Genomic DNA, 15,840 nt, shown 5'->3' on the forward strand with positions numbered 1-15,840 from the left:
AATAACAGCATTGAAATGTCATTTCCACCACATCTCAATGCTGTTATTTAAAAACAGAATAACTTATGTCAGTCAAGAATTGTCTAAGATCATTTTTGTAACTAGTTGTATCAGTTTTTCCACAATGTACAATAATTATACATTTGTCAGTTAGATAAATTAACTGCCCTAAGGACCAAACGGTGAACTGTGCACCTGTCACACTCTGAAATTTTATATTGGTTTGGGCAAGAGCTTATTAGAAAATAAATGACTTGCATTTTTATATTAAGTAGAGCATGATCTTGTAAATTGTGGATACATTTTTTAATGTGTGATGAGAACTTTTTAAATATTTTTAAAAAATGTGTGTGGTGATGGAAATGACAGGGTGGTGGTGGAAATGACAATGAATTAACGTGAATGTAGAGAAACAGTGGAGATGTTTATTAGAAAAACAATTAAACTCATCACACTCAGTAAACTCAATTCACAAAGCCATTAAACATAACCACAACTGTTTTTAGTGTAGTGCTGAGTTTGATGTATACAACTGATTTGTCTCACAGATGAACTGTTACAGTGCATACTGTAAATAACTGACACAACTGATGGCAAGGCAAAAATATAAGCAATAAATGATGCAACAAAATTGAATTTTCATTCATCTAAATTAAATCAATTAATATAAAAGTATAATTTAGAAATAAAAATAATATTATATTCTAAATATAAAAAGTATTGTAATTTATTATAATATAAAAAGTATTACACAAATCTACTCTTGCAATCCATATCAATTGTACTTTGGTCATATTTTTAAAAATGACATTTATGGTTACAAAGTACATAAAGTGCCCACAGTCTAAGAATCACCCATATACTAATGACTTGTGGTGTTCAGTTACATGTATTGACAGTATTTGGTTATCCCCAGTATCAAGTAAAGACAGACAGGGAGAGTCAGCATCCGTGCTACCTGTCATAGATCTTTGAGGAAACATTAGAAACCTCACACCATCAGAATAGGATGAAAGACAGTTCAGTTGTTCGTCTGATCCAACCAGTTCTGTTCCAGTTATGTTCTGGGGCTTCAATTTGGCAATGATGGGTTAAACTGGCAAACAAATGTATAATTACCTAAACAAGTTGAACATCTTGGACAACTATCTAGCTAGCCAAACGTTTGAAGTAGGTAACACTATGATGACACTTGCCTGCCCCATTAGTGTTCTAGTAGACCTACCATTCCTATATGAAACCCCAGAAGCTGGTTGTTGAGACCGTTGCTTTGCTGTTTATATTGTGTTCTGTTTAACTTACTTTCTTATTAACCCTAAAGTAACCTCATTCTCTAACTCATAGTAGCTAACTTGAGAAATAATGCAAAATGCACCTTTGACTTAGAGATATCTGATCAGTTTGTGATCTCTGCTGATTATAACACTTTTGTTTTTCAAAAGATTGTCCTTGAAGACTCCACCCCTGTTCAGCTCTGAGGTCGACTGCTACTGTGTGGCTGGCAGAGCCTTATGCAATCATAATGTTGCATTACTGTATCAGACTGTACAAAACATGTGTTTGTGTGAAAATCAATGTTAATGTAAATAGTTATCTTTAAGAAATGCACATGTATGTATGTACATAAACAACAAACCTATACAAGGTACCTTTTGTTATTATGAATTCAGTGTTAGTAGTTATTAGATTACATTAAATGTTATTGTCATTTAGCAGAGTACAGGTACAGAGCCAATGAAATGCAGTTGACATCCAATCAGATGTGCAAAGAAGCATTAAAGTACTGTTGAGTACTGTTATGTGGACTAGTTATCTACAAAATGTCAAACGTTGCACCACAATGTTCATTTACATAGTTCATCATTACAAATCTATACAATGTTACAATTATAGGAGCCATGTTATTGTTGAGTGTAGTATGACAGCTTGTGTCTTTGTATAATAAATGTCTGAATTAACTCATGTATTTGTGTTCCTCCTGGCAGTGTAAAAGACAATAAATGACAAATGTAAACATTGTCAATATTTCAGACAATTTTCTGAAAGGTATATCACAAGATATAAAAAAACAAACAGCATAGTAAATTACAAAATATATATAAGCAGTATATGGAAGCTCAGAGAAAAATACAGTCCTTGGCGCTGGTAAACAAAAATTGTTCCACTCAAAAAGACATGGCACAGCTCCTTGAACAAGTTTTCTGCGTCCTGTGGTGAAATCTTCTAGCTTAAAATGTTGACCGCAGACCCGGGTGTTATCGGTAGGAGTGAAGTTCTCGCGTCTTATCTTGACTAGCCACTGAGCTTGTACCTCAGGCTGATGCGGAAAACGATGAAAACTTACTATAGAATTATACCTCGATGAAACGGCACATCGAGGAACACTACAATGTAATTTAGAGTTGCCAATTTGATACTGATATGTAAGACGTTTCTTATTTACTGTTAACATTTTACATACAGTACTCACTGATAGCTTGCCACTCAATCTTCAACAACATCTACATCGGAAATACCGGTAGTAACCTAAACCGGAAGTCTCCCCGCCCACCACACAAATTTCGAACGTTCGTCGCGTCACCCTGTGCACAGAGCGAATACTACATCAGACCTAGCACCAGGCCTTTTTAGCTATGTGAAATTTCAAATACAAAGCTAACCTTTACAGTATTAGCCACTAGGGCACCATATTATAGCAGAAAACTACTTGGCAAGGAAGCCTGAAGAACTACAGCTTGAACCTCTCAAATGGAACGGGGAAGTAGACATTTGAACAGGTTCACGCTGATTTTTCATAGGAGTTGCATCAGGTCAAAACCTTGTTCTCTTTTCAAGTGGCAACACAATGTGATAAAACTGAAACCTGGAGACTTTGAAGTTTGTGATCACGATTCTCATTTTGTTCACATGATTGTACCTCAGTCAAAGAAACAATTTATTAGGGCATATTATTTTTTTTTTTTGTAGGGCAGTGCTGAGTATTAGGGTTTATTTGCTAAAGATTATCAAACCCACACAAACCACTTCCTGAAATATAAGAAGGCTGTTTCTGAATTATTTTGTGCATCTACCTCATGTCAAGTGATACCTCTAATAGTTTTACCATGCACATGAATAGACAAGATTAAACAATGTGTATCTGATTCTGCTTTTGGTTATTCTAAAATGGTGTAAATCTAACCAGCAGCTTTGAGTCTGTTAGCTCATTATGAGCAAATAATTAGATACCAACACCTCATCAAACAACTTTCAAGTTATAATTGTTTTAAGTCATGCTTCAGTGAAAATTAACACTAGCGAACATATGACCATCTGGAAGTGATAGTAAATTAGAGTAAGCAGTGAGGAACATGGGAATTTCCTCCAGCTCACATTGTGCGTAATACTAAAAACAGAGCGACTTCAGCTGTGAGCCTACAGGGAGTTGCTTCTCATTTTCACACACTGAAATAAGGTTTCTGGAGCTTGACTCAGCCCACCCCAAGATCATCCTCTGAACACAGCAAGGGTTTTTGTTGTGTGCCATTTCCTCTAATTTCACACGTGAATGAAGCTATGCAATAAACAAGGCATTTAAAAAGAATATTTTTCAATTACATAATTGCATGAAACAAGATAAGATCAGGTCCACCCTTGTGTCTCCAAGCATTGTGCATGCTGGAATGACAGTCACTATATAAAAAGTCGCTGTCTATTATGGTGAATATTTCAGGAATAATGAAGGTCCACCACATTAGTGTTTGGCAGGCCATTTAACATTGATGACCTGCCAACGCAAGCTAAAATTGGGGGGCCTGGGTAGCTCAGCGAGTAAAGACGCTCACTACCACACCTGGAGTCGCGAGTTCGAATCCAGTGTGTGCTGAGTGACTCCAGCCAGGTCTCCTAAGCAACCAAATTGGCCCGGTTGCTAGGGAGGGTAAAGTCACATGGGGTAACATCCTCGTGGTTGCTATAATGTGGTTCTCACACTCAGTGGGGCGTGGTGAGTTGTGCATGGATGCCGCAGAGAATAGCATGAAGCCTCCACGCACACTATGTCACTGCGGTAACGCACTCAACAAGCCATGTGATAAGATGCGCAGATTGACGGTCTTTGAACATCTGAATGACAACATATAAAATGTATATGTTGTCATTAGCTATGGTAAAGCACCTAGACATTCACTTATCTTGATCTATGCCATCATCACTCAATATGTTTACATGCACTTTAAACATTTTATTTCCGTCAAATAAAGCAATAATTTTACTTTTTTTAAATTTAATGCAAACACTTAGTCCTACTCCATGCTGTGTATGCTCCAAAAGACTAGTAATTATTTCAAAAATGCAGAATTGCAGGTTTGTGCAAACAATGAAAGACACAGGTAGTTCTATCTGGTGCCAGTAGTGGCACAGAAATGACACACTTCACCTCGAAGCACACTTCAAGATGGACAGAGAGAAATAAAATTAAGCTTGGGTGGAAGAATGGTAAAAACTGCCAAAAATATGATGCAAAATCATCAACAGACTTTCATCTAATGACCTTGAAAAATCATCCCTTCTGTCCACTGCGCCATATGTGGGATGGATGAACATGCAGCTTTCAGCTGACATACTAGATTCATGCCAAACACGTGTGTGCGTAGACATACATCCATGCTTGGACATGATTTTATCCCAGGCTCAGCTTTGCGGCGCAATCAATATGAGAATGTGGCCACATGGGATCAGTGGTTTAACCCAATCCCACCATCTCTCAATCCCTCCATCTACAGTACAACATGTATTCTTAAAGCGCAATGCTCTCAGTGACTCATAGATTACATAAGTGCAAAAAACACTCATCCATTTGTTAAGCCATGTTCACGTGTTGTTAAGGGGAAATAGTGCAAATGCAGTGTGGTTTCAGGAAAGCAGTTAGAACATTTAATTAATTTCAGTTTTTCAAAACACACACACAGACAAAAGTGCCCAAACAAAGCTAAAGTATCCATGCCTCAGTCTTTGAAACAATACATCGACTGCCTGTCAACTTGGATATCTGTCTCTGTTCTCAAGCCAAATCCGCCATTTAGAGCAAGATATAGAGCCATGTTTAAATTGTGAGGGAGACACTAGATGAGATTCTTAGTGACAGGGGAAACAGATGTATACACACACACCCTCTGTATAGAGAGAGAGAGAGAGAGAGAGAGAGAGAGAGAGAGAAACCTCCCAGATGCTCAACTGAAAACAAAGAAATGATTCTCATCGTGACTCCAGTCAGGCTTCCTAAGCAACCAATTGGTCCAGTTGCTAGGGTGAGTAGAGTCACGTTGGGTTAACCTCCTCGTGGTCACCATAATGTGGTTCTCGCTCTCAGTGAGGCTCATGCAGAGTTGTGTGTGGATGCCGTGGAGAATAGCATGAAGAATCCACACGCAGTAGGTGTCTGCGGTAACGCACTCAACAAGCCATGTGATAAGATGCGTGTATTGACGGTCTCAGACGCGAAGGCAACTGAGGTTCGTCCTCTGCCACCCGGATTGAGGCGAGTCATTACGGCACGATGAGGACTTAGAGCACATTGGGAATTGGGCATTCCAAATTAGGGGAAAAAGAAAGAAAGAAATGATGCTCATTTCATCCGGTATCTTAAGTCCATCGGTTATTTTGGATACGAACAAAAGATATCGTGCCACATTCCCAGTACTTTGTCTTATACTTCAAAAATCGTGGCTGCTAAAAGACAAAACTGACCCTGATCTATAAACCAACTGGGACTCCGAATTGTGAAAACCAGAATTTAAAATAATATACTGAAAAATCGATACCTGACCCCACCATTCCTAACATGATAGACAAAAGAATTTACACAACAAACTTCGTGCTTAGGACATAGCCTAATATTTTAAACCTTAACTATAAGATTGTCATCACTAACAGCACCTTAACCATCCACGATGGTGGCAAATGAGAATATCAATGCTTAAAGAGTGTCAAAATGGACTGCAATGGAAGGGTGAAGTGCTGGAAGAGTGGGGGGAGGTGTTTGTGAATAATCTTACCTGAAGCTTGGCCTGTGGGGAGCATACTGAGGAGGAGCAGCAGCAGGGATGAGGCGGCCACTCTGTGAGCGAGCGAGGCTCTTGTCTCACACGCTATTCCATTGCACATCTTTCAGCCCTGCTCGTGCAGCAAGAGTACTCTCCTGCTGTACCTGACAACACAAAACACACACTAATTACTAAAAGGAGCTCAGCAGTTAATGTATAAAATGTAAAGAAAGAGTACTACAAGGTATTTTTTTTTAATTAAATGTTTTGGTTAATGTGATATTACTTTCAATTACCAAAGGTGTAGGACTCTTTAGTCCCTTTACCACGTTTTGCTAGGGCTAGCTAAGAATATTGATTTTCTGAATAGTAGTGATCTTGGTTTAAACAATAATTAACATGTGACCAATGAGAAAAATGTCTTTCATATCCAAGGAAAAAAGACATTATAACTGAAATATATCCAAATAAATAAGAATCAAACCCTGAAACCTATATCAATAACCAGCCTTACATTTGACCATATTGAAATCCATTCTACAGATTTTGCTCACAATAATTGTAAGAAATTAAGAAAATATTAAATATTATAGATTTGTAATAAAAAGTAAGCAAACTAAGTTTTCAATTTACTGAATGTTTAAAAATTCAAGACAAATTGATAGAATCCTTTTGATTTACACCACATCAAGGACAATAGGAATTTGCTGTGACATACTGACAACTAAACTAAAGGTGGTCACACACCGGACGAGAAGCGCCATGCTGCGTCACAGCAAGGACACAGCACAGGTATCAAACACAGGGCACGTAGATGCGGTTCAGGTTACAGACAGTATACACAAAAGTTACCAAGGTTTTCCATTCTTCAAGAATGAACCATGCTAGAGTAAATAATCAATGTCCTTTGATAATGATTTGGATCGAATTTGATGAAAATGATGCGAGCTGCACACCGTGGCAGCAATTTGAGCTGCCTCTGGAGTCGTAGCTGGGCGCCGCCGACAGACAGCCACGTGGTGGCGTTGATGTGCGTACCTTCATTGAAAAATAGTTTTTCTAGAATTTTAGAACGCGCTATGAGACCAACAGACGCATCTGGTGTGCGACCCCTTTAAGACTAAACTTGGTCCTCACCACTAACCCATGAAAGATCTGAAACCTGATAAACCAACTGAGAAAAAAAAAAAATCAGTTGGAATCAGATTTCTTTGATCTAATTAAAAAAGTGAGCACACAACCATTACAAAAATGAGAGCAGGTGCAATGCTTCTGCTAAGTAAGCAATTTGTCTGCATTCCTTCAAAAGAAGATATAAAATGTGTGTGTCCTGGCCATGCCAATGTTATACACAACTGAAGGTGCAGAAGGCAGATTTAGCTCAGCAGCATGGGGTGCATAGGTCCCAGGAACAAACGGAATGTTGAGGACACAGCTACAGCTCCAACGTGCATGGGGCCAAATTGCCGCCGCCTCCACACCTTTCCCCTCTCACTTTGGAGAAGCACCAAGGTGCCCAAAAACACAGCAGAACATTCTGCAACAACCTGTTCAGTGCCAACAGAATTCTGGAGGGGGGAAAGCAGCAAATAAGCTTGCATTTCAGTAAAAGTGTGAAAATCACAAAACCAATCAAGAAAATGTCCTGGTCATATTTAACCCCAATTCAATACAAACAATATGAAATTATATTTTGCTTTAAAAATTAAGCCTATGTTTGAGATCCTTATAAATAGCTGTATTATGACATTATTTTCAGGATACTTAAGGTGTCGTTCACACCTTAAGGCCCCAGCATACTCCCAGAAAAGCTCTTCTTCATTTTTTGCTCAGAGTAAAAAAGTAGCTTTAAACAATGACATACATAGGGGCGGCTGTGGCTCAGGTTGTAGAGCCAATAGCAGTTTTGTCGGTTCGATTCCTGACCCACATGACTCCACACGCTGAAGTGTCCTTGGGCAAGACACTGAACCCCAAGCTGCTCCCAATGGCATGCTAGCGCCTTGCGGCAGAGCTGCCATTGGTGTGTGAATGGGACACAATGTAAAGCACTTTGGTAACCTCTAAGGTTAAAAAAGGCGCTATATAAGTGCAGACCATTTACCATACTGTCTGCGCACATTCAGAAGCCAGCCACACTGCGGGAGGTATATAGATGACAATTTTAAATACGCATACAGAAAAGACTGCATGCAAAGCGTTAACTAATGTGACATTAAAATGTTATCAATGACTTCATGCCTTATTCTATGAGTAGAATTCACACAAGTAAAACAAGCAGTTTTAACCACTTAATGATTATTTTAAGTAATATATAGCCTATATGCAGCAGATAATGTGTAATTTGTCATGTTTACATTTAGCATTAATGGCGCTAACAAGCTATATGTGGCCATAATGTGTGCCATCTACCCCTCTGTTAATATATTTTATGATGACACACATACTACTGCAAAAACTGGTGTATAAAATAGTGTAAATGGTCAGAATGCAGACAACAGAATGATAAGATGATAAGAGAGGCATATCTCACTTTAAGCACAACTCACCCAATCTCACTCATGATAGAGAGAGCTGAATATCAAAATGTGAGAGGAAACACTTTGCTGCAGCGTTGTCACAATACCAACAGTTCCATAGTCTGTACCAATAAGAGTAAAATTTTCACGATTCTCGATACCAATTTCAAAAAATAGGTAATATGCAATAGCCTTTTAAAATGTACATAATACATTAAAACAATAGCATTTTTCCTTCTAGGTTTTCTCATATAAGTAAACATGCTTTCAAATGTTTCAAGTAGGACCCTATGAAATCTATTTTATTTTATAAAATAAATACAAAGATTATAAAATTATAAAAAGAACAATTCCTTTTCAACGATTTTTTTTTTTAAAATGAAGTGCTTTTGTAAAGATCCTCACAACATAATATAAAATATAACATTGCTCTTATTTTTGTCAAATAAAATGCTGCACAAAAAGCATTGCGTTATAAATGAAAACATTGACGAAAACTTCTATTCAGAAACAGGGTTGCTGCAGAGTTTTTAAAATCAAAATGGACAAATTTTAAGACCTCTTCAAGACCTGAACAAATAAAATTCTCTTCTTTGAAATGCTTGCACTTCACTGCTTCCAGCTGTTTATTAAAACAAATGAGGGAATAAACAAACAATCAAAAAATATGATTCTAGAGCAAATAGTTTTCCTAAAAATGTATGTCCAATCAAGTAATAACAAGCTATATAAAGTCTGATTGTTTTCATCAAATAGTCTCTTATGTGTCCAGGAGTGTTGATTATTCATGTTTTGACATTATAGACATTACAGCTGATTTTCTATAAAGCTGAATAAACTATTCTTATTCAAAGAAATTGCCATCATTATCAAATCACTGCCAACCATGTTAAAATAAAATTGCATAATAAAATTCTCTGCCAACCATGTTAAAATAAAATTGCATATTAAAATGATGAATCTATGTACTGATTATCATTGTCCCATGTCTGCCAAACATGTTGAGTGGTCCAAACATCATCTGCTGCCTAAAACTGAACTTTTGGTCGGAATTTAGAAATGAATGCACTTGGCTGCATAGAAAGCTATAGGATGCACCCTAGTCAATGACTTAACCTCCAGAGTGCTGTTTGTCTGCACTGGTCTCAGAACAGTTCAAAATGCAGCGTATGTTCATCCTAACTCCATATAAAGCCTCTGAAAGCCAAATTTTTCAGCTTTCGCATGAAAACATGTATTTCCAATGTAAAAATGCACAGTAACAAGGTTAAAGTAAACACACATACACAAAACCGGAACCGCAGTCATGTCCGTGTGGGATTTTGAATTCTCAGTTGTAATACGATCTCACCACAGTGTACAGTGCAAAAGCTCCTATCATATCTGTTCCGTGAGTGCTGTTGAACTTGCAATGACCAGGAACCACTGTCATGTCCATGTGTATTTTTTTATTCTCTGCTGTAATGGGAGCTCATGCATGAGGCAGCACAGTGATTGGATGGAAAAGTTCCTTCTCATGAATAATAATATCTCAAAAGTTTACACACACCTCATATTTATTAAGTTGATTAAAGTTTTGTTTTTAAACCAGAAGAACTAAATGGCAAAAAAAATCAAAAATAACCACCTTACCCAACTATCATAATGAGTTCTATAAAGGTTTTCAATTATGTGCCATCAGGCTGCTGGCTGTTTGAAATTCCAAAAGGCATATTTAAGCAGCAAAAAAGTAATACACATGACTTCAGTCGATCAATTAATGTCTGCTGTAGTAAACCGATAGGTTGGTGTAAGAAACATATCGATAATTAAAACTTGTTTTTCTTTTACTTTTTTAACTAAAATAAGTAAATCATGGGAGGATTTAAATTTTTGGGTGAACTAAACCTTTAAGAAAATTCTTAACTACTATTTTCTTAATTTCCAACTGAAGAAATATATTTTGTTTTCCTGAAAGAAAATTTCTTAAGAAAGTTTGTATCTTTTTTTCTTAAGAATGTTCTTAAGAAAAACTTCAGAAGAATTCAAATTCTTGAAATTTTCTTAAAAACTGTTGTAAATAACATCTTAAAAGTTAGCATAACTTCACAGTTGTCTTAAGGTAAGATTTGTAATTAATTTACTGAGTTGTGACACTATCTATCATGTTGAGTCGGAAGTCACAATAGGCTTGTTTATGTAAAAAACAATATTGTGTTTTATGGTATTTTTATTTTCAACTTTCCAGCCATGTAAATGTTATTATGAAATTCAAACAAATGTTCTTTTAAAGCTTCTTAATGTTTTGGCCAATCATGCCAGTCAATTGAAACAGATGCGCTGCACAGCTCTCTCTCTCTCTCCACGATCTTTTGAGTCCATAGAAAAATAATAAGTATATCAATGGGAATCTGAAACTGTCCTCTTTACTTTAGTGCATAAAACTATGATGGTCAATGTCCCTAAACTAACAAAAGTAAACTAACAAAAGGGTAATAGATAGATACATTTAGTGCTACGATTTACCAGTGTTTAAAGATTGCTCAACCTCATGAGCAGCCTCGTATAATCAGACAATGTCAAAGACTGTCATTTCATTCAAGAAAAAAAAGACATTCTTAAGAAAATGTTTGAAAACTTCTTAAGAATTAGTCAAGAATTGCACTTAGGAACATGCTTACGAACTTCTTCAAATGTATCCTAAGAATTTATTTTCTTGACAAGTTTAGTAAAAATCACACAAAAGTGACCTGCCCTGACACACAAATGACAGATTTTGTTTCAACGAAGATGTGCCATAAGCTGTTCAAGAACCAAATATGTACAAATGACCCCAAACAAATCGGCAGCGTTGGAAAGTGTAACTTGTGGCTTTTCTATGAGAGTATGAGATACTAAAAAAAAAAATACAAATACTTTGTAACATTAAGAAGCCATAATCTTATAACACTAGTCACATGTCTTTGAAGTGAACTATAACCAGGCCAGATGCCAACAAAAACGTGGCACCCCATTCCTGTCATTATTTTCCAGTCTATCATACCAGAGCTGCCTTTGGGTTTTAACATAAAAGGGATTGGGAAAGAAATACGCAAATGCACAGCCATCCAAGCTGTCAAGAAAGAGAAGACAGAAATGCATAGCCGTTAACAGTGAATTTCAGTCTGGCAAGGAGAGTCCTTTCTGCATGACCGTTAAGAAAGAGTCTTTTGTTGAGAATATTATGACAAGTTAAGACACAGTTCCTTTATCTACACCTCTGCACAGAGAGTGCTATGAGGAAGAGGTGGTCATTCATGGGGAACCAACAGGGGTTTGTGAGGGGAAGCTGCACAAAAAAAAAAATGATTTGTTGGCTCAACAACAACCATAACATATACAAATAAATAGCTTCTAATCAGAAATTTACATATTTATAACATATTTAGCTTTAATTAATTTTCATGAATGTGTCCAACACAAAATATCAATTTTAAGGTGAACTTACATAGTTAAATTAAGTAAATGAATAAGCTAATTGTGAGTGCCTTAAATTTTCTTTATCTTACAAATCCATAAAATTAAGATTTTTATACTAAACCTTAAAACCCGTTAAGTTGAGAATATTCAAAACTTTTTGTAACCAATTACCCAAGAATATTTAAGTACCTGAAATAAATGTTTTAATGAAACTGTAATTTAAACAAAAATATTTTTTGTAGGCTTTTAATGACATAGTTAGTGGAGAGGAGACAGGAAATGAAAGGGGAGAAGAGTGGGAATGGAATCGGGAAAGGACCTCACATGCCGGGATTCGAACTCGGGTCACCCGCGATGCATCAGCACCACATGTCATGAGCGCAGCTCTTTTGGAAATGTTTATTCGTAGAAGTTTATTGTTGGGTCAACTAAATATCTGGTTTTGATTGCAACACCGATACTGTCAGTAGTTAGTAGTACTGTTTGGGTTTACGGTATACGAACTCAAACAATTAAGACAGAACTGAGGTTGTGGGGAATACCCATAAGCCCCTAAATAAGTTTGTTTGGTCAAAAGGAAATTATGTGAGCATTTAATTAGCTGTTTTTAAAAATTAGATTGAGATTTTAGCTATTTTTATTATTATTGATGTTGTTTTACTGTAGATGTTTAGTGTAAAGTCACCATTAGGGTCATTAGTGTTTAGTAATTTTGACTTGCACATGTGAATATGTATAGCTGAAGTGCAGCTTTATGTGCAATTCTTAGGGTAGTCAAGTTAAATGCGTGACCTCAGCATTTAGAGCCAGGTAAATTAAGTAGAAATAGTAATATAAATGTACATTTGAAACAACTTTTTATTAGTTTCTAAATCTTATTGGCGTGACATATTTTTTTAAGTAAATAAATCTGAATGAACTGATACCAAAATTACCATAAGTTGAATTTACTTAAAAAGCATGGAGTGGGGGCCTGGGTAGATCAGCGAGTATTGATGCTGACTACCACCCCTGGAGTCGCGAGTTCGAATCCAGGGTGTGCTGAGTGACTCCAGCCAGGTCTCCTAAGTAAACAAATTGGCCCGGTTGCTAGGGAGGGTAGAGTCACATCGCTCTCAATGGGGTGCGTGGTAAGTTGTGCGTGGATCGCGGAGAGTAGCATGAGCCTCCACACGCTGGGAGTCTATGTCAGGCTGAGTGTCATGCACAACAAGCCACGTGATAAAATGTGCGGATTGATGTTCTCAGAAGCGGAGGCAACTGGAACTTCTCCTCTGCCACCTGGAATGAGGTGAATAACCGCACCACCATGAGGACCTTCTAAGTAGTGAGAATTGGGCATTCCAAATTGGGATAAAAAAAAAAAAAAAGTGGCGCAAAAATTACATTTTATATTTTAAGTAAATCCAACACGTCCTGTTTTCCAGTGTGTCAAGTTCTCAAACCACATTTGTCAGATGTCCAATGACTTAGTCCATGTTAGATCACATAGAAACAACCAAATAGTCACTTTCCAGCATGAAGCTTCAAATCTCCACAGTTCAGCCAAGTATATCACACTTTTAACCAAATGCGCATAATAAAGTTTTACCAATAGTGTTGGGTTACAAGTCGTACAAAAACAAGGCAACATCCATTGCATACTGGCTCAAAATGACAGATACCAACAAATTATAAAGCCATTAGTCGTAGGCAGACTACACTAATCTGGTTTTCACGACGAGAAATGGTTGACGTTATTACTTCACTCCAACTGAGCACCATACTCAACTTTGTAAACAAATTCGAAATGCCACCTTCATAAAAAAAGTTTTGATAATAAAGGGAGAATATATTTATAGTAAGAGACAGAAAGTGGGCACTGAGAGACATAGTACGGTAGCTATTCAGTGTAGCTATTCAAGACAGAAATAAGGCCCAGAATCTCTCCAGGTTTAAAGTCACACGCGCCGACACGTGCAACTGTTCCGAGAGCAGAGTACAAAAGAGAACATGTCATCAAAATACTCTGAATGGAGCAATCTTTAGCCAAAAAGTAAGCCAACAGGAGAAAACATGTTTAATTAGATCTGATGGTTATGTTTCATCAAAGAATAACTTTGAGATTTGTTTTCAACTTTGCGAACACGTATTCAAGTCCTCCGCCGCTATGTGAATATTATAGTACAGTACAGCGCTTCGTGTGTGTGTGTGTATGTAGGAGTAAAAAACGGCCCGTTTTCGCAACACGTTACCCTTCGTTGATGGCGTTTGACACTGTGTTTAAGGTTGAATAAAAATCGAAAATGTATGTTTGAATTTGGCTACATATCGGAAGAAGCTTTCTTAACCTACACTCATAAGAACCTGGTTGACGCAAAAACAAAAGACGTCTGTTGCTGGCCGATGAAGATAACACTAAAAAATGTACAACAAATATATAGCTAATCTGTGCATCAAGACAAAACGAAAGGGATCGTTTATTAACACATATGTCCGATAAAATGTTTATATAAAATATATATAACAGTCTAATGAAATTTCACCCTATTAAGGGTCATCGGGGGCAAACAACAGGCTTTGTCCGCATCGCTTAATTTGAGACTTTTTGTAATCGCGTTATGACACTTTAATTAACCACATTTAGCACATGAAACTCGCCATGTATAGCCTTAAACAGAGTGTGCTACACGTGTATAACGAATAACATTGATGATTATTAAAACAACAAAGACCCTTCGTATAATCGGAACAGTGCTTTTGATTGGATTAAGATTTAGCTAGCGAGCTGTATATGTGTGATAGCTGCCCCTGCTAATGTCCACAACAATCAATAACTAACATAACTGCTCTTGTTTCTATATTCAAGTCTAAAGATTGAATAATTTGGCTATCGATATCTGTTAGCTTTTACGTTAACTACTGCTTCAGATCCCAAACACCCCGTGTGGCTAACCGTGTTAAATCGGCTAACTAACCTTCACAGCATAGAAAAAACAGATCTTACCACTGAATATCCTCCTCTGTAAAATCAGTATCGGGTCACCATGGAGCTGCTTCAAATGGACGAAAATCCCAGGATTACTGTAAACGCAGTGTTGGTATAAAATCGGTTCGGATATTTTGACGGCCCTTTTCGGAACTGATCATCCGACAAATGGGAAGGTGTGAGAGCAGCCAGCGGGGCCAGTTCGGAGTACCTCCCAACACTTCCGGGCTCCACCAGTGGCCTCGCTCTCACACGGTCTCCATGACGACTGTGCCGAACTGTAAGTGAGAGAGGCGGGGTTTATGAGATCTGCAAGTACGGTTGTAGAAATCAGCTGTAGATAACTTTTATAATAATATTACAAGATACCACTGATTATAATAGTTTCTTCTTCTTGTTGTAATACAACTGCTTATTTTGCTTGTTGAAAATGTGCTAAAGCCTAGATAAAATTTGAACAATTTAGGAAATATATCTCTGCCTTTGTAAGGAATTAGAAACAAAAAACAAGAAAGACTCATGTGCTACTTTAATTTATTGTCAATTTTATTTTTACCCCTGGCGTAAATTGTATGTGTTTTGTTTATTTTTGTTGTATACAACTGTATTAATATTTATAAAGCATTAAAGGGGTCATATAATGGTACGTGCACTTTTTCAAGTTGATTGTACTGAAATGTGTGTTGGCTGTGCCTGTACACAACCATCCTATTATGATAAAAATCCATCCAGTGTTTTTGTTTTAATCTCCTTCTATATTTTCCCCTGCCTCAAATCGAGCCGTTCGACCGTGTGACGGACGCCCCTCCCAGGATTGTTGATTGACAGCAGTGTTTCAACACAGACCCGCCCTCGCTCGTGAGCGAGCTGTCAATCACAGTCCGTCATCATT

General features: G+C 37.2%; 1 protein-coding gene across 1 annotated transcript in view; it reads right to left on the reverse strand.

Moving 5' to 3' along the window:
* LOC127624055 (sushi domain-containing protein 6-like) overlaps positions 1-15,166 on the reverse strand; it is a 47,666-nt gene extending 32,500 nt beyond the window's left edge. Inside the window, exons 1-2 of the mRNA XM_052098676.1 lie at positions 14,967-15,166; positions 6,036-6,187 (exon numbers count right to left, since the gene is read on the reverse strand). Of these exons, the coding sequence (XP_051954636.1) occupies positions 6,036-6,144 (109 nt within the window). The 5' untranslated portion in view covers positions 6,145-6,187; positions 14,967-15,166. The remainder of the gene's footprint in view (positions 1-6,035; positions 6,188-14,966) is intronic.
* Positions 15,167-15,840: the final 674 nt, after the last annotated feature.

Source organism: Xyrauchen texanus, chromosome 30, assembly GCF_025860055.1.
Source record: "Xyrauchen texanus isolate HMW12.3.18 chromosome 30, RBS_HiC_50CHRs, whole genome shotgun sequence".
Classification (NCBI taxonomy): Eukaryota; Metazoa; Chordata; class Actinopteri; order Cypriniformes; family Catostomidae; genus Xyrauchen; species Xyrauchen texanus.